The sequence below is a fragment of the Phocoena sinus genome, chromosome 9 (genome assembly GCF_008692025.1).
Source record: "Phocoena sinus isolate mPhoSin1 chromosome 9, mPhoSin1.pri, whole genome shotgun sequence".
Lineage (NCBI taxonomy): Eukaryota > Metazoa > Chordata > Mammalia > Artiodactyla > Phocoenidae > Phocoena > Phocoena sinus.
In genome coordinates, this window is record NC_045771.1 from 81,556,485 (window position 1) to 81,575,288 (window position 18,804).

Consider the following 18,804-nt stretch of genomic DNA (forward strand, 5'->3'; position numbering starts at 1 on the left):
AAGCTTGACTTTTGTTTAAGAGAGTGCATTATTCACTTTTTTAATCAAAGGGTAAGAGGAGAGAGTTTGAAGAGCTTAGGGGTTAACTAGGAAATACTGCATATTTTTTATGGCAAAGTTCACTTTTTAAAATTCAGCTAATTTTCAAAGGAGGAAGGTAGGTGTTTTTTTTCTTTGTTTTTTGGTAAAATATATTCCAATATCAATTCAGATTTAGTGTCACTAGTTACTCTTTACCTTAGATAAAGGAGTCTTCCCATATCTCAACATCTCTCTGTGTTGGCCAGCTTAGATGATGATGAGATTTATGGTAAATTAAAAGAAAGACCTTACTTTTGAATCGTAAAATTTCTTAAGGGAACTTTCATCCTTGAAAGTGACCAAGAAAGAAAATTATATCATACTTTTGTGTTAATGCACCTTTTAGAAACAAGACTTTCTAAGTTGCTAGGGAACATGTATTTCAAAAGCCCATGGAACACTTAATAAAGAAAAAAAACCCCCAAAAATAAACCATCCCACATTGCAAAGTTCAACTAAAAGTAAAACTGATTTTGTGAATATCTAAAGCGGTTGAGGAGACAGTGAATCTCTTTTCCTGCCTGTGTTAGTATTGAAGTTATATGAATTTAGCCAATAAAGATAGTGAAGTTAGAATGATGATGAGACTTATATTGTAACATTTTCTCTTAATCCCGCCTTTCATTACTATGAGGTGGAATCATATTTATTCACCCAATTCATATATATTTTTGTACAGTGTGCCATCTATGCTTTATATTTTTAGCTCTTCTGTCTAAAATTTCTTTTCAGAATCCTATACAATTATGAAGGTTATAATGGGAGTCTTGAGATAATTTCATTATATCATAAAGTCTAACGGAAATTGTACATTTCTCACCCTAGAGCTCAGTTTTCATTTCAGTGAAGTGAATCTGGCGACTAATGAAATGGACATGCAAAGTAGTAATAAATAATGTTAATCACAACTTACAAAAAATGCTTCTTAGCATTTTTAGTTTTTGGCAGAGTGAATCACTTGGGGAGTGTATCATAGAACTACCTGTAAAAGAAAAATAAAGGTAGTACATTTAAGGGAACTCAGGAAGAGCCTGGGTTTCAGCAAGAATTAAAGGCATTTAGAAGATAGTTTGGGCAGTGGGAGGGAAGGTCTGGAGCTAAGGCAGCCCCAAAGGCTGAGTATTGTTTGCCTCTCAGCTGGGGGCTCTTCACAGCTAACTCACTGTGTTAGTTTCCTCTTGTTAGTGTGACAAATTACTATATATTTATTGGCATAACACAGATTTATTATGTTACAATGCTATAGATCAGAAGTCCTTTCCTTGACTCATGGCCCCTTTCCTCCCTCTTGAAAGCCAGCTACACGGGCTGATTTCTTCTCACGTTGCCATCTCTCTGGTTTTCTCTTGCATGGTTACATTTTCCTCTTCCATTTTTAGGACCTTTGTGATTACATTGTACTCACCAGGACAATACAGGAAAATCTCTTTAAGTGCAGCTGATTAGCAAAACTTCTGCAAACTTAATTCCCCTTTGCCTTGTAATAACATAGTCACAGGTTCTAGAGATTAGGATGTATCTTTGGAAGGTCACTATTCTACCTACCACAGCCATCACTTATGTCACTCAATAGTATCTGAAGACTGTTTTCCTCCTTTCCTCTTTTCACTTTTGATGCTGCTTCTGCCCTTGATCCATCCAACTTGTCATGCTATGGTGAGAGAATCTGATTGGTTCAATGTATTATCCTTGTTTATATGGATCCTTTGTACCTGACTCCTCACAGGCCATTAATTCAGAAATTAGCTGCTTCAAGGTCTGATGTGCCCTGATGCAAATAGGTAGGGGCCAAGGGCAAGGTCTTACATTAGAATATTGCTACCGATTTGTAAGGAAACTCCTGTTTCATCAGGGACTGTCCAAGGAGAAATGTCCTTCAGAAAGATGGCAGAGGTCTTGCTGGCTTGTCGAGGACAAGTTCCATTGGAGGGAAGTAAATGTAAAAGCACTGAGGGAAGGGGCTGTCAAAATTTTCATATTTAAAGTTTAATATGCAGAAATTTGACTTTGTTTCTCTTTAGGGCACTTAACTTACCATGGGCTGCCATTCTCTCTCCCAGGAGGGGAAAAAAATTAGTCTCAGCATTTCAAGGTTAGTCTCTTTCAGTTTAAAACAGCCTCTTGTGGTCAATTATGTATTCAATAAATTCTAAGTTCCAACTCTCTTTCAGTATTCTCTGATTTTCTTAACTTTTCTCCTGGGCATCTGGGTGTAAGGGGAAACTTATGTGGCAAGATATCTGGTGTATTTGCTCTCTTCTGTTCTCTCGATATGGTTATTAATGTAATTGCTGCTAAGAACTCGGCCAGTCTCTCCAGCCTGTGTAGGGCGCCTCAGCTCTGGATGATTGATTGTCACCATCGTCTTTCAGCTGGACCTCTGCTTCCCACTGTCCATCTCTGTCTCTGCATTAGGATCCCCCTGAACCTGCACCGAGACGGTCTCCTAGCAGACATACTGATCCTTAATTCTCAGCTGCCTTTCTTGTTCATCCGAAGGGGCTTTCCTATTTCTTTACATTCTGCTGAAGCCAAGGAAGGTCCTGGGCCTACAGTGGCACTGCAGACTCCCTTTACCTAAACATGACACATTATCATGTGACCTGCTGCTCTAGGCAGTGGTTTGCTCCTGAATGATGTGAAATGGGATTTAAACTCCCTCCACTCTGATATTCCAAAGCCTGAAACCTACTTTTCTCACTAATACAATTGGTTAATTAAAGATATTTTTTAGATTTCTTAAAGTGAGTAAATGATGTGTGTGAAACACCTCAGAGTAGCTGCCTGAATGTGATTGCTAATATAATCGTCTAGGTCATCCAAAACTTGGAAGCCTGTCTAGCTTTTAGTAAACACCTCTGGTGTATTGGTATTATTTCATGGCGTAATTCCATGGTGTAATACTAAGTATTATGACTTCTGAAACATTTCTTTAGGTATGTTTACTAAGCGATTATATCAATGAGTGATGTCACTTTTTAGATATTACATATGAAGTAATTTCTAAGTGTATTATTCTGAAAAACCATGGACTTATATAGAGCCAAGAGACTTAGAAAGAAGTTTTCAGTGAAAAGGGTAGGGAAACCATAGTCTGTTTTCATCACAGCAAAACTTGGCCTGTGAATTTAGTAGTGAAAGAACATTAAAGCCAGTTAATTAAGATTGTAGGAAAGAAGGAATGTACAAGCAACAGGTATTCTTTTTGTCAAAACTAGTGTCAAGGGTGGCAGTGAGAAGGTTTGAACTATACAAAAAAATTAAAGCATATTAATATACAGTCAGGAGGAAAAATATCCTGTCTTGAATTCTCTTTATGTGCTGCGTTCTTTCTAGTAGAAGAAATGGAAGCCAATGTCACATAGCGTGTGAGGAGTTGACATGTGATTTGAGTTGAGCTCTATCTGGTGCCAGAAACTCATATTATTTCCACCATGCTCTTTTTCTTGCAGGAAAAACATAGGGTAAAATGGTAAAGCAGGTAATTAATTTTTTAAAAAGGAAAAGAAGCTAGGAAGAGGGAAAGAAAAGATGCTTTAGACTCTTTAAAATATTCATGTTAACATGCTAAATATTGGAGAAATGTGGTTTATTTTAGTGGTGGAAAGAATTATAAATATCTGTAAATTATGGAAATATATCATCTTAAACATCCACGTGAAACCTTCTACTCTGAAAATTGTTTACTGAACATACACCAGGAGACTTTTTGAGAGCCTTCACAGTATCTCATGCAACAAAAAAAATACTGCATTCTTTGAAACCAGAAGCAAGGTCCAGTTCTTTTGGTGGGGGCAGTTATATGGTTCTAATTCATTTTTATTACAAAGAAAACATTTCAAATGTGGTTTTATACATAAAAAAGTAAACGGTAGGATATTTACATTGGGGATCTAGACTTAAGCTTCCTTTTCTTTATTTATTATAGTTTATTTGCAACCTAGACCTTAGTTTTTATTTTCTACGCATTTAAAAATTACAATATAAACAGAATTTCTGAGAATATTCTGTATCTGAGAAAAATACACATACTTGAACTAAAATAGTTTCTTCTGATTTATAATTCATTCATTCTTTATAGCACCTGTAATGTGTCTGGCATACATAGATAATGACTAATAAATGCCATTAACTGTAGTATATAATGCGAAATAGAGATTGTGCGTCCTGAACTAATCTTTACCAACTCTCAATTCTATTTGAGTTCCTATACCACAGGAAGGAGGTTAGACTTCAGACAGAAATGGACAAGATATTAATGGTACAAAGCACAACTGCCTTTCACACCAATTAGCTATATCCGTTTTGCTGCAAAGAACTAAATATCCTGGATCAGTTAAAGTGATGTTGAGGTTTATCTGTTTGTACTCCAAAATCAATTAATCTATTCAGGAGTACATGTTCCTGGATGGCATTTTAGGCTGAAATGAAAGAGGCAGCCTTGGGTTGGAGGGAGTTCTTCATGGATAACCTGGGACTTTAAAAATAGGACTCAATAATCTACTCATCAGTAGAAGAAAGCAGAAGCAATCCAGTAATATGCAGGAATCCTGAATGAAACTAAATATAGGAATTTTATATGGCTAAGTTATTGTGCCTTGAATAATTGGAATGAAAACCTGCAAGGTCAAAATTCAAACAAATGTGAGAAAAGCCTCACGGTTTGAAAAGGATAATTTTAGCAGTAAGAGTTTGATTGAAATCTTAAACTATTGATTAGTTTATTAATTTAATTATAGTTAATTGTTTTTAATTTATTAATTAAAATATTGGTATGTTTTAATCACTTAAATAAAAATGTATAACTTCATGTAAAACCAAAATACTTAAAAAAATAAATATTAGCATATGTATTTGTGAACTTTTTATTTATTTATTTTTTTTGCGGTACGCGGGCCTCTCACTGTTGTGGCCTCTCACGTTGCGGAGCACAGGCTCCGGACGCGCAGGCTCAGCGGCCATGGCTCACGGGCCCAGACCTTCCGCGGCATGTGGGATCTTCCCGGACCGGGGCACGAACCCGTGTCCTCTGCATCGACAGGCGGACTCTCGACCACTGCGCCACCAGGGAAGCCCTTTGTGAACTTCTAAAGCCAGTGTTCACCAGCAGCATCCGTGCTCAGCTGGGAACAGGCTGTAGAACCTGTTGGTAGTAACACAGAATGCTGGCGTTATGCCAGTAAAAAGCAGGGTTGAACTGGTTCCTACTTATGCCTGGTTTCACTTCTCATAAGACGGTAGAAACCTGCCAGTCCCTGGCTTTCAAAGATGGTTTAGTCATGCATGTGCAGCCCATCTGTTGGATGCATAAGGGATTTCCTTCTCAGCTCAGCCCTCCAGTCACAAACACAGTCACTTTTTTTTTTTTTTTTCTCCCTCCTTTCTTTGATTCTTCCTCTCTTGCCAGGAGAGTACAAGCTCGGTAAACCAGGTACATCTTATTGCCACTCTGGGGAATTGCTTCCATAAACACTGACGTGAGCCAGAAACGTAGTTATTTTCCTATTGCTGTCTAGCTTACTTTCAGTATAGTTTTATTTGGTGAGTTAAAAAAAATTTCAATTTCATAATAAAAATGTTTATACTATTACAGCTTTAGCCAAACTTTAATGTAGAGCTCAGTGACCTTCCTCTTCTCTGTGAAATGAAGCTCCCTGGGTCACCAGGATGAACCTGAGCAGGGGAAGGGTTTCATTCTCCGTGTCTCTCTTTCTGGTCATAAAGCTTAGCAGCATAGTTTTTAGCCTCAGTGATTGCAGCGAGGGAAAAAGTGCAAGCCTCCCTCATCACAGTATCGCATTCCCCTTCCCCCGACCTTTGTTCGTTGCACACATCCTCCAGGTTTGACCTCCTGTGCTTAAATTCTTCTGTTTTCTAGAATGGCCTCCCTCTTTCTTTAAAATGCTGAAGGCAGTTAATACCAGGTTTTGAGGTTGGGGGTACAACTTCAGGTCACAAAATTGCATACACAAACCACTGTGGTACAAGATGTTTTACAGCCTGTTAACATGACACACTATTTTGGTGAGGTTGTGGTCTTACAGCAAATTGATATTTATATATATATTTCGGACACACCTAAACTCAGAAAGGATCAAGATGAAGAAAGGAAAGGGGTTGCCTTTCAAATCAGTTGTTTATGGTTTTAAATATATTCTAATGAGCATTTAGGAGCCAAATAAGCAATTATTGTTCTTATTAATTTTATTTTCCCTTCATATAGATTTATGAGAAATACCAAGATTTGTATACCGTGGAACCAAATAACGCACGCCAGCTGGTGGAAATTGCAGCCAGGGATATTGAGAAACTTCTGAGCAACAGATCCAAAGCCCTGGTGGTGAGTTTAAATTGTATCTGCTCATTTTATTATTTTCCATTACTCATTTATTATTTATCTTTCATGTTTTATTTGGAGGTTTTCTTTAGTATGCTTTCTTTTCCTGAGAAACTGTGTTCAGTGTTATGTTCATAAAAGATGAACTGTGAACACCAAATAATGAATTAGCTTATATCAGTTTATTTTTTTATATTAGGTGATTTAAATACAGAGAAACCGTAATTTAATTGGTACATACATCTTTTTATACATATGTAAGTTATGATGCATAATAATCATGTTTAAATAGATCATACAATGTAAAACCCATGAATATTGCCAGCATCCTTAAAACTGCCTTTGTAGTACTTTCCTATCTCATCACCCTGCCTCCCTGCCAGGGGTAGCCAATACGCTAGACATTTCATTACTCATTTCTTTGCTCTCTAAAAGTAGCTGTACCTCACATAAATGTTTTGCTAAACATGTGTTAGCTTGCTTGTTTATCAGCTTTATTAAAATCACATTATGCTATTATGTAGTCTTCAGCCACTTGCATTCTTCTGTCAACATTATGTTTGCATGATTTATCTAGATGTTTGTGCTTAGCTTTAATTCATTTTTATTCATGGTAAAATACTATCTTCTGAGGATATATCTTAATTTATTCATTTATTCTCTGCTGGTACATTATTATTTGGATTGTTTCCAAATAGGTGCTACCATGAACAGGGTGGCTACCTTTTCTTGGAACAAGTCTCCTGGTACACATGTGCAAGAATATCTGTAGGGTCAGTACGTGACAGTAGAATTGCCTGACTGTAGGGTATTCACAAAATCACCTTTATACAAGTATGACAATGATTGTCCCAAATAGTTGCATCAATTTAGACCTCCACTAGCAGTATTTGAGTCCGCATTGGTCCATATTCTGGCCGATAAGTGGCAATATCAGACTTCTTAATTATAGGTAACCAAATGGGTACCAAATGGTACCTCTGCTTATTACTAATGAGGTGGACATCTTGTTTTATATTCACTGACCATTCTTGTTTCCTTATCAGTGACATATCTCTTCATACCTTTGCACATTTTAATTGTTTAAATTGATTTGTAAGTTATCTGTTCTTGATGGTAATTTATTTAAGTTACATGTGATGCAAATATCTTTTTCAAGTTTGTGACTTGTCTTTTCATTGTCTTTATGGTATATTTTGATAAAGTAAGTTCTCAATTTTGATGCAAAGTCAACTTTAAAAAAATTATTAGTATTTTGGGGTGTGTTTTGTTTAAGAAAGGCTTCCCTACCCTGAGGTTATAAATATTTTTTAAGTATTCTAAAAGGTTCCATTTCTTTCAGATTTATTTAACCCACCTGTAGCTAATATTAGTACATAGTTTTTAAAAATAATTTTATAAATTCATTTATTTATTTTTGGCGGCTTTGGTTCTTCCTTGCTATGCGCGGCTTTCTTTAGTTATGGCAAGTGGGGGCTACTCTGTTGTAGTGCGTGGGCTTCTCATTGTGGTGGCTTCTCTCGTTGCGGAGCATGGGCTCTAGGGTGCGTGGGCTTCAGTAGTTGTGGCACACGGGCTCAGTAGTTGTGGCTCACAGGCTCTAGAGCACAGGCTCAGTAGTTGTGGTGCATGGGTTTAGTTGCTCCAGGGCATGTGAGATCTTCCTGGACCAGGCCTCGAACCCATGTCCCCTGCATTGGCAGGCAGATTCTTAACCACTGAGCTACCAGGGAAGCCTTAATATATAGTTTTAAGTTGCAATACAAATTAAATTTTTTTCTAATCAGTCTTCTTGGGTCCATTTATTAAATAGTTTACCTTCCCCCAGTGAAGCCCATTTATCAAGCTGGTAGACACACCTTCTCACCATGTTCCTCTTCAAAAGGATCTTGAGTATTCTTGAACCTTCATACTTGTACCTAAATTTTAGATTCAGCATGCTATTATGCAAAAAAATCTTTACTGGGATTTTGAATGGTATTGCGTTGACTCAGACCAAATTTGGAAGAATTGATATCATTATGATATTTTGTCTTTCTCTTGATAAACATGATATTCTTTCCACTTAGCTACTTTAATACCATTTAGTAAAGTTTAAAAATTTCTTCATAAAGTTCTTATGCATCTTTTGTTAGAGGTAATGCTGGAGCTGAAGTTGAGCTCCTCTTTTTCTACAGATCTCAGCACTGTTACAGGTGTTTGTTCCAGGATAACTCTGAATTCCCTGTTTACTTATCACTTACAGCTCAGATTTTTAGATTAATGTATTATATATATATCTTGGCACTCAGAAATTGTCCTTGTGTGTTTTTGGCCCTTATACATTTTTATGTTTCTTAAAGTATCCAGGATCTTGTTGAAATAGGAGGGGCCTTTGGAATATTTGCTATGCCGTATTGCCAGAAGTTGAAACACTTAATTTCTTTTTAATTGATGTATAGTTGATTTACAGTGTTGTGCTAATTTCTGCTGTACAGCAGAGTGGCTCAGTTATACACATATATACCCTTTTTTGAGTATTCTTTTCCATTACGGTTTATCCCAGCCAACTGGGTATAGTTCCCTGTGCTCTACAGTAGGACCTTGTTGTTTATCCATTCTAAATGTAATAGTTTGCCTCTACTAACTCCCTTCCCTCCTGCCCCTTGGCAACCACAGGTCTGTTGTCTATGTCTGTGAGTCTGTTTCTGTTTTGTAGATAGGTTCATTTATGCCATATGTTAGATTCCACATGTGAGTGATATCATATGGTATTTGTCTTTCTCTTTCTGACTTTACTTCACTCAGTATGATAATCTTTAGTTGCATCTTTGTCGCTGCATTTGGCATTATTTTGTTCCTTTTTATGGCTGAGTAGTATTCCATTGTATATGTGTACCACGTCTTCTTCATCTGTCAGTGGACTTTTAGGTTGTTTCCATGTCTTGGCTATTGTGAATAGTGCTGCTATGAACATAGGGGTGCCTGTATCTTTTTGAATTATAGTTTTGTCTGGGTATATGCCCAGGAGTTGGATTGCTGGATCATATGGTAACTCTGTTTTGAGTTTTCTGATGAACCTCCATACTGTTTTCCATAGTGGCTACACCAACTTATACTCCCACTAACAGTGTAGGAGGGTTCCCTTTTTTCTACACCCTCTCCAGCATTTGTTACTTGGAGACTTTTTAATGGTGGTCATTTTGATTGGTGTGAGATGGTACCTCATTGTAGTTTTGATTTGCATTTCTCTAATAATTAGTGATACTGAGCATTTTTTCATGTGCCTGCTGGCCATCTGTATGTCTTCTTTGGAGAAAAGTCTATTAAGGTCTTCTATGAAGCAATTTTTAAGAAATGTATAAATGGTAAGGTAAACTTTCATGACTAGAAGATTCAAAGCATTATTATCTTCAGTTATGGATATGTGAATACCTTTTTTTTTTTTTTTTTTTTTTTTAAATATTTATTTATTTAGTTAGTTAGGCTGCGCCAGGTCTTGGTTGTGGCATGCGGGATCTTCGCTGCGGCATGTGGCCTCTTTAGTTGCGGCATGCATGTGGGATCTAGTTCCCTGACCAGGGATCGAACCCAGGCCCCCTGCATTGGGAGCATGGAGTCGTAGCCACTGGACCACCAGGGAAGTCCCTGTGAATACCCTTTTAAAGCATCATTTATGGATGTAAATATGTTTTCATTAAAAGTTTATCTAATAGAAATTAGGTGCTTTCTACTTAAGTGATTAATATTCACTAATGACAACTGAAAATGATTCCATTTATATTGATTTTTATCAGCTTACATTTTTTCTCCAGATGTAGGAAGCAGGTAATCTGGACATCACAGTCCTTTGAAAAAGGTCATAGAATGAAGTAGGATGTATCTTGCCTTAATTGGATTAAAATGAGAGCCTAATGAGACTTTCCTTTTTATCATTTGGAATTGAAGGTCTAGACATCTGGTGCATTATTTGAGTCCTGTGCGATCAGTGACTATCTTAAGCACATGGTGGCAGAATACACAATGACTAATTAAATGTAGAATTAGTTAGATTTTATGTGAGGGAGAAGGATTCATGTTTGTTTTCAAACTAGATTCTTTATTTAACTTTTTTGATTCTATGAAAATAAAATACATTATTTGGAAGAGGAATATTTTGAGTCTAATTGAAAAACAGGTGCTGCATTGTATTGTAAATGAATGCAAGATGGCATTATTAATTTACTTCTACTTTGTTGGAGGCTTATACTCAGACAGACTTCTGGATTAAAGGAGCTTTAATTTATCTGGGTGGGGTACCAATGTAATTACATAAATAAATATATTGGAAAATATCTTGAATATACAAATTTGAGGTAGATGATAAAATTTAATGCCAGTTAGATCTTACTGAGTGTTTACCAAGTAGCATTATCTGATTATTTCTCACAATAATGCTGTGCTCTAGACACCATTATTAGTCTCATTTTTCAATAAGGAAGCTGGGTCTTTGAGGATTCCTTTAACTTGCCCAAGGAAATGTATTTAACAAGCAAGGTAGGCCAGTGTTTCTCAAACTTTAATGTGCATTTGGTTCACCCCTGGTTCTTGTTAAAATGCAGATTTCTATTCAGTAGATCTGGTCAGAGATACTGCATTTCTAATAAGCTCCCAGGGGATGGTCCTGATACAAAGACTATATTTTGAGTAGTAAGAATGTAAGAGGATTCAAATTCAGGTATGTCCAACTGTAAGTTCTCATTCTTACCTATTACACAAATATATCCTTAGGTCTAAAGAAGTATATAATCATAACTCAGAAGAAACAAAGGCTAAGTAGTATGCTGTAAACTACTGTTCATTCAGACTGATTAAGAATTGGATGTGGCAGTTCATAGAATATTCTGGAAGGCTATGAATTTGTCAGTGAATCCTATATCAATGAAGCACTTTCAAAAAATGATTCAATGAAATAAAATATACAGTAATGAAAAAAATTTCATTTTTATTTGAATGTGAAGACTTAAAACTGTTACTGTTCTTTAGCATCAAGGTTCTCAAACTAAGTTACCTTTGAAAATATATTATAGATATAAAATCTATGAAAGAGAAGTAAATAGAACTGTTTTTTCTTACATATGTACTAAATAAATTACCTAACAGTTTATGTTTAATAATTCAGCTTTTTTAAAAAGAAGATGAACTAGAGATTTTTTTCTTTAGTAGAATGATTACTCTTCAGTATCTGCAATAGTTTTTTCGTGCATGCATGTACACAGTTTTTATGTATTTGGACATTAAAATTTTAATTCTGTCTTTTATAGCCTGTTGATTAAAAACTAAAATACCACTTATTTCATTGCTTTATGCTTACCTTGTGTTAGTTATATGTTTAGACTACTTTGACCAATATTTTCTTTTTCAATTTCAGCATTTATTTCGACTTTTTATTCACATTCATTTTGTGCCATGGTCTTTGATCTGCTCCATCAAACCAGCCTTAGGAAGAGCTGAAAGAGAAATTGATTAAAAAAAAAAAATCACTTGCCTTTGCACTAAAACCATGCCTTTGCTAGCAGAACAGAGTTTGCACTCAAATAGTTGTTTATTTGGCTTTGTTTTGTTTTTGTGACTGTACAGAAACGTTATGATTCTGATGATTCATATACATTAGGCTCTTCCAGAAATCTATGACGTAGGCACATGAAAAAAGTGTATTTACCCTTGTTTTGTCACTTAGGAAAATTCAGAGGGGACCCAGGTTCTTGCTGAAGACTATAGATAACCTGAGGTAGTGGTGGAATTCAATTTTAGGACTTCTGTTTCCAAATCTATTTTTCTTTTTTTCCCTCTAAGCCAACACTGGTAATTTCAGCTCTTTATTTCAAAGCTAGGTCTGTAAATGACTGTTTTTCTGACACTTGCTTCTTCTGTGTGTTAGGAACTGGCTCAGTATGATGATCATCCTGCTGATATTGTTGAATTTTTTTTAAATGATCTCAAATCAATGTTTGGAAGCAAAGAAGAAAAAATTATTTAACATTGTTGTTAACATTTGTTGTAGCCTGAACTAGGCTGAAAAAGAGTTAATGAACAGTTTATAGGAGAAAGCTTTTCAATAAAACAGTGCAGCCTCCAGTGGTGCCTCCAGAACGATGGAGGTGAATGAAACCAATGGTCTCATTATTCACCAACCAGCCCAGCCAAGGGGACCTGCTGAATAAATGGAGGTCTCTAGACATTTTGCTCAATGGAAACAGGATCAAGGTTATCATAAACAGCTTTTTCTAGTGATACTTTTTCAATTATGGTATATCCTGTCTCCCTCTGGTTGTCCTGGTAACTTTAATTAAAACTGCTCCCATCTATTATGAAGCTTTAAATATTGTAATATACTCCATCTCTTAATTCAACCTTGATATTTAGTTTAGGATTAGTTAATGAAAAGGAGATGACAAATGTTTTTAAATAACTATTAAAGTAGGGTTTGTTTTCCTAAAACTAGATTATTGTTTAATCCAATTGTTTTCTCGTGTTACTTCAGCCCTTATTTCCAGTAGTTCTGTATCTTTTATGTGTGTCAAAAGTGCCTACAGAATTTGCTAAAAATGTAGCCTCCTGGCCTTCACCTCTAGAAATCTGAAAATTAGGTCTAAAGAAGTGATGAAGAGATCCAGGAAAAAAAATGTGAAATTCTTCAGAGACGCAAAGAATTAAAACTGCCTTGTATTTGTGTATTAGTAGCCATTGTTTTTCTTTTGTGAGAACAGATTCAGTAGAAGCTGTGTTGGATTGAGTAAAGACTACAGTGTTAAAGAGTGATTAGGAAATGAGAAACTGGAAAGAAATGTGTCTACATTTTTATGAAGTTTGGTACGACAGTGAAAGAGAAGTACGGAGTACTACTAAAGACTTCTTTTTTCTTTTTTGTTTATTCTTGAGAATGAAGGACATATAAGTATGCTTACAGACCGAAGGGAAGGAATCTGTGAAATTTGAAAATAAGAAAAATCTGAATGTTGAAGTTTGATTCTCAAAAAAACAGACACAGAGAAGATCAGAGTCATGCAGTTTATCTTTGAAAAGATGATGGTATCTTTCACTTGAGACAAAAGGGATATTAAATATGAATAGAGACAATTGAGTTTGCAGATAGAGAAAGTTTGAGAGTTACACTAGGTGACCAATTTTCTCTTGGTAAAGTACAAGTTGATATTTATGCAAAGAGTGTAGGGGCCATGGGAGTGATTTGGAGAGCAAAGTAAGAAAAAGTAAAGAGTCTACTTTGGATAACTGAAATGACTGATAAATAAATCAAGAGCCTTCTTAACATTGAGAAAAAACAGAAGATATAAAATACCCTCCTGTTCTAGAAGTGAGGTTGAACAAGCTATCTGAAAATTGTGTGTGTGCGTGTGTGTGTGGGGTGTGTGTGTGTGTGTGTGTGTGTGTGTGTGTGTGTGTGTATGTATCATTAGCCCAAAATCTCTCTGAGGATATAAACTTATCCATGTTGAAGAAATTCAATATTTGATTAACTGAGACTGTTTTTAGGTATAAAAATTGTATATACAAAGGTGAATGGAAAAGTTATGGGACCTGTAGTCTTGAAGTTGTGTTCAAATATGATTAATACCAGCCAAGTAAAGAGTGATTAAAACAGATTGCCGGTTTATTTTCTCTGAAAACAAGAAATCTGGCTGTAGGTAGCTCAGGAGATTTCCAGAAATCCCATTCTGTTATTTCTATGTTTATCTCACTGGGTAACCCTTGGCTGCAAGGGGGGGATAAGAGATGGAGTTCGTAGCTGGGCCATCACCTCTTTGTACTGAATTGTAGTACTCTTAATTAAAATGTGGATCCAGCCAGCTGGTGTCTGTGTCAATATCTTTTCAAGGTTTAATGGGAGTTTTAGGGAAGGAAGTCTAGAGAAAATTCATTCTGAAGAAGCGGAGGAGAGAAAGGAAAATGTTGCTTACTTTTTTTCATTTTTAAAGATTTTTTTTGATGTGGACCATTTTTAAAGTCTTCATTGAATTTGTTACAATATTGCTTCTGTTTAATGTTTCGGTTTTGTGGCCATGAGGTATGTGGGATCTTAGCTCCCCGGCCAGGGATTGAACTGACACCCCCTGCATTGGAAGGCGAAGTCTTAACCACAGGACCATTAGGGAAGTCCCTCTTTGGCTTTTTTATATAGAGTCCCATTCCTTCAATATAATGATTGCATGCATATTCAAATCAGCTTTTTCTATCAAGGCCTGGCATGGTGTGAACAGTAGTAGAATGAAAGGACTGTTGAATCCATCTTGGATTAATACTTATCAGAGTAAATTTTATAAACATCAGGGATACTTAAGAATTAGTCAGCAGTGGTTGAAATATTTGAAATCATGAACCATGATAAGTAGCGTCTGATAATGGTCAGGAATTACGAGTTCAGGAGCAGACATTTTTATGTGTATATAGTATACATTTATATGGAACAATGGAGAAGCAAGAAATTATGATAAATGATAGAAATTAAATCAGGAGTCCTAGGTGATAACAAGGTTGAGGTATGAATGAAGGAGTGGGTTATTTAGATGGAGAAGAATGAAAGTCTTTGGATTGTTAATAGTAAGGAACAAAGGAATAGTTAGCATTTACTGAATGTCCAAGCAGTTTGCTAGGTTCTTTTTATATATTTCTAACACATTGTTTATTCTGCAGAATAGGTATGTGTTCTCATTTTACAGATGAAAAACTGAAAGCTCAAGAAATTTCCATAGTAAAGAATTCAAACCCATATATGTATGTGGGGGTGTGGATGGATACAAACATGATGTATTTTTTCCATTTAACAAAATAAATACCATAATAAACGATATCATAGTTTTCACTCAGAACATATGATTTTTCTGAAGTAGATGACAGGTTTAAATGGGAGATGCCTATATTTTTTGATACCATTTGCTCATGTGTTAAGTGGAAATCTCCAGATACACCAGCACATTTCCTCTCTCAAGTTACACACTTTAGTAGCATCTTTATGGGCTTTAAATCTAAAGTAATTATAAAATTTGGGGCCAAAGAGAAGGGATGGGGAAAACACTAAGTGCTGTGTTTAGGACCTCTTAAACTACCCTAAGAAGGAAACAGATCCATATACCTGTAACAGTGCTGCTACTGGGCTACCACACTCAGCACTTTAATTTTTGTAACATCTGTTCTGATTAATATGTTATTTAAAGGTTAGCAGTGAAGTGTTTTTAAACAACACCTCCTGTTGTAAATCCCTCTGTGTTACACAGCACTTTCTCTCTCCCCCATTCCATGAAGTAGTGTTTGCACTAAATGACTGAACAAAGACACTTTTGTAAAAAAAAGGAGCTGCCAAATATACCTTGAAGATAGAGAATACAATTAATGGTAAAGTGCACCTCATTTTCTAATGGAAGGTGTTGAGACAGGGAAAGGTTCTGGGCAGCATTGATAATCTCTACTAAAAGAAATCTCTTTTGGAAATCAGATTCTCATAGACTTGAGTTGGCTTAATTCTTTAGGATCTGAAAGTAATATTGAAAGTATCCACAACAGCATTACTGTGTTGACAGTTTGAGAAAGACAGTGTATGCTCCGATAGCACAACATTTGCAAAAATTGCGGGAATGGGAGAGTTGGGTTGTTGATTGCATGGAGGAGAATGAGAGTTAGATGAAGTGAATTGCAAAGCTCACATAGGCAGTAATGACTACATAGTCTGTGGTGCCTTGCACCAAATGAAAGTGTGGGGCACTTCTTAAAAAGTTATTAAGAATTTCAAGATGGCAGCAGCAGAGCTTTAGACCAGTTGTGACGTCCCTCTGGGTGAAGGGTCCTATGTGACTGCAGGGGCCCCACACCCATGAAGCTGGCCAGCGGTCACACCCAGGTGATTAGTGGCAGAACTGGAACTGGACTTGGGATTCTTAACCACGTGTACAGTGCTGTTTGTACAGTGATAATCGTTGAACTCTACCTGGGGACTTGGGAATCTACGAAACCTGTGATGACTGTTAATCCCAAAATGAGGCAAAAAAAAAAAAAGTTCATATTTCATTTCACTTCTGTTTTATAAAATTGCAGACTTGGCCCAGCAGAGCAATAGACATGCTCTGATCTAAATGTGTAGTGAATGATGTTTACATAAAAATAAATATAGAGAAACAGTGTTAATCCAAGACCACCATCTTTGATTCACATAACGGAGTCTTTAGATAAACCCTTCATAACATGCCTTAGATAAACCCTTCATAACATGCTGTATATTTGGAGACAGTCTAATCAAGTAGTGTTAGATAAAGGTAAACACTGTTTTAGCTGTTGAGAGAGTTCAACTTCAAATGGTGGTCTGATTCTTAAATGTTATTAACTTTATTTCTTTTAACCTTTTGATGTTTAGTTTTACCCTTTCCTCACTAACTCCTTATTGTCCTCAGAAATATATAAACTCTCAACCTTCCTCTGAATTCATTTTCTAACTTTAATGGAGGACGTGCAGGCAGAAGTCCTTTGTGAGAGACCCAGTGCCATCCAGCCTTTTTTTTTTTTTTTTTGGTATATACAGGAGTTCTTTTGGGTCTATTCTTTTTAGACCTTATAAAATCAAGAACTGCATTTGCAAAGATGAGCTGTCTGTGCTTTGCTTAAAATCCCCTGACACAGTTTACCAGGAGAATGATGGAATACCCTGTTAATTTAATTGAAGTATTACAGAATCATGAATCTTGAAGGAATTTGGGAATTCATTTTTCTGATCCTCTTTTCTCAGGCAGGTGAATGTCTAAACCACCAGGTTAAGGAGTTAGCTGTTCTTTTCTCAAATATTTTGGTGATGAAGCTTCCACAATTGTAATACCCCATTATTGTTGCTTAGCTTAGTATTCAAGAAATTATTTCTAACATCCATGTCCTTGTCTAGTTAAACTTATTTTATTTTCTGTTCCCTATATATGTTGAAATTTAATTGGCGTTATCCTTACAAGAATATCTCATTGCATATGTGTGTTTTGGAGGGGGTGAAGTTGGGGGTGGTAGGAGCCATCATCAACTCATCATAGCTGAGTGTTCTTGGCAGATACATAATGATGACTCTCAGTTGCTAAGCAATCATTATTGCCAGACATTGTGTTAAATGCTTTACACACATTCTCACATTTAATCTTCAGGACAGTTTTATGAGCCAGGTGTGTTGTAGGTTGTTTCTGAAAATCAGAGGTGTTACCCAATAAGGTTGAGCCGTCTCAGAGTATCAGGTAGAAGAGATTTTCAACCCAGGTATCCCTGACTCTCCTAAAGCCTATGCTTTCTGACAGTATGCTGTAGCTCCGTAACCTAATGGACGCTAATTTCTTTAACTTTCCTACATAGAAATATTTTCTGTTCCTTTTTTATTTCTATATTCTGGAAATTATGAAATATTTATTCTTCAACTTTCTTAAGACATAGAGGCTGGAATCAAAGGTGGTACTTTTATAAAGGAGTGCTCTGATAAAGCACAGTATAACTGCAAGTCAGCCATTTTTATTGGCATGTGATCCAACTACAGTGAGAACTGCTTTATTCTCTGTGGGTTGTATGTCAGATGATTCTGATATATTTTATACTTATGTTGCTAGATATACAAGTGTATACTTGTTGTAAATAATTTAAACAATATAAAATGTATTATAAAATGAAAACAAAAAATTCCCTAAAAGTTCACCATCCAGAAAAAAACTACCTTTTATAGTGTGGTGACTACCCTTTAGGACTTGTGTGTGTGTGTGTGTGTGTGTGTGTGTGTTATCAATAATTTCAAGGAGATTTTTATGTCACTGGATATGAATATATAATTCTTTCTAATGGCTTTGTATATATGAATATATTGTTTATTTAACCAGTCTCCTATTGACAGATATTTAGTTTATTTCTATATTTTCTAATACAGACAGTATTAATGTTATTTATAGCACACTTTTATTTATGGGAAAACTTTTGATTATTTATTAGAATGAAGTCATGTAAAATGGAATGGTCAAAAGGCATATGGGGCATTATTTATATTTTTCTTTTAAGGAAATAGAAATCTTTAATCTTTCCACTAATTTCTTCTCGTCTTTTTCTTTATTTGTTTTTAAATAGCAGGGCTTCTGATAGACTTAGGTAGGAGTGACCAGGTTGCATTTGGCCCAGTATAGTAAGTTAAATATGGGTCCGCAGGACAGAACCATGCCATTTAATTTTAAATGATAGATATATTTTTAATTATTATAATAATGTCAAAAACTCATACTGTTCTCTACAGATTAGTGCCTTTGTTGTTGGCAACATAATCAGTTCAAAATTAACAGGCTGGCTGGGGCAAACATCTGTCTTCTAGATTCATTTAAAAAAAATTCAGCCTAGGAGTTGCAGTTGCTGATTAC

The 18,804-nt window shown here is 35.8% G+C and overlaps 1 protein-coding gene across 3 annotated transcripts in view; it reads left to right on the plus strand.

Annotated features, from left to right (window-relative positions):
* Positions 1-18,804, plus strand: part of CACNA2D1 (calcium voltage-gated channel auxiliary subunit alpha2delta 1) — a 502,332-nt gene that overhangs the window by 94,243 nt on the left and 389,285 nt on the right. For all 3 annotated transcript variants that reach the window (XR_004351432.1, XM_032643128.1, XM_032643129.1), the window contains one exon: positions 6,305-6,421. Coding sequence is in view for 1 of the 3 variants with exons in the window: in XM_032643128.1 (XP_032499019.1) it covers positions 6,305-6,421 (117 nt within the window). In the remaining 2 variants the exon portion in view is untranslated. The remainder of the gene's footprint in view (positions 1-6,304; positions 6,422-18,804) is intronic.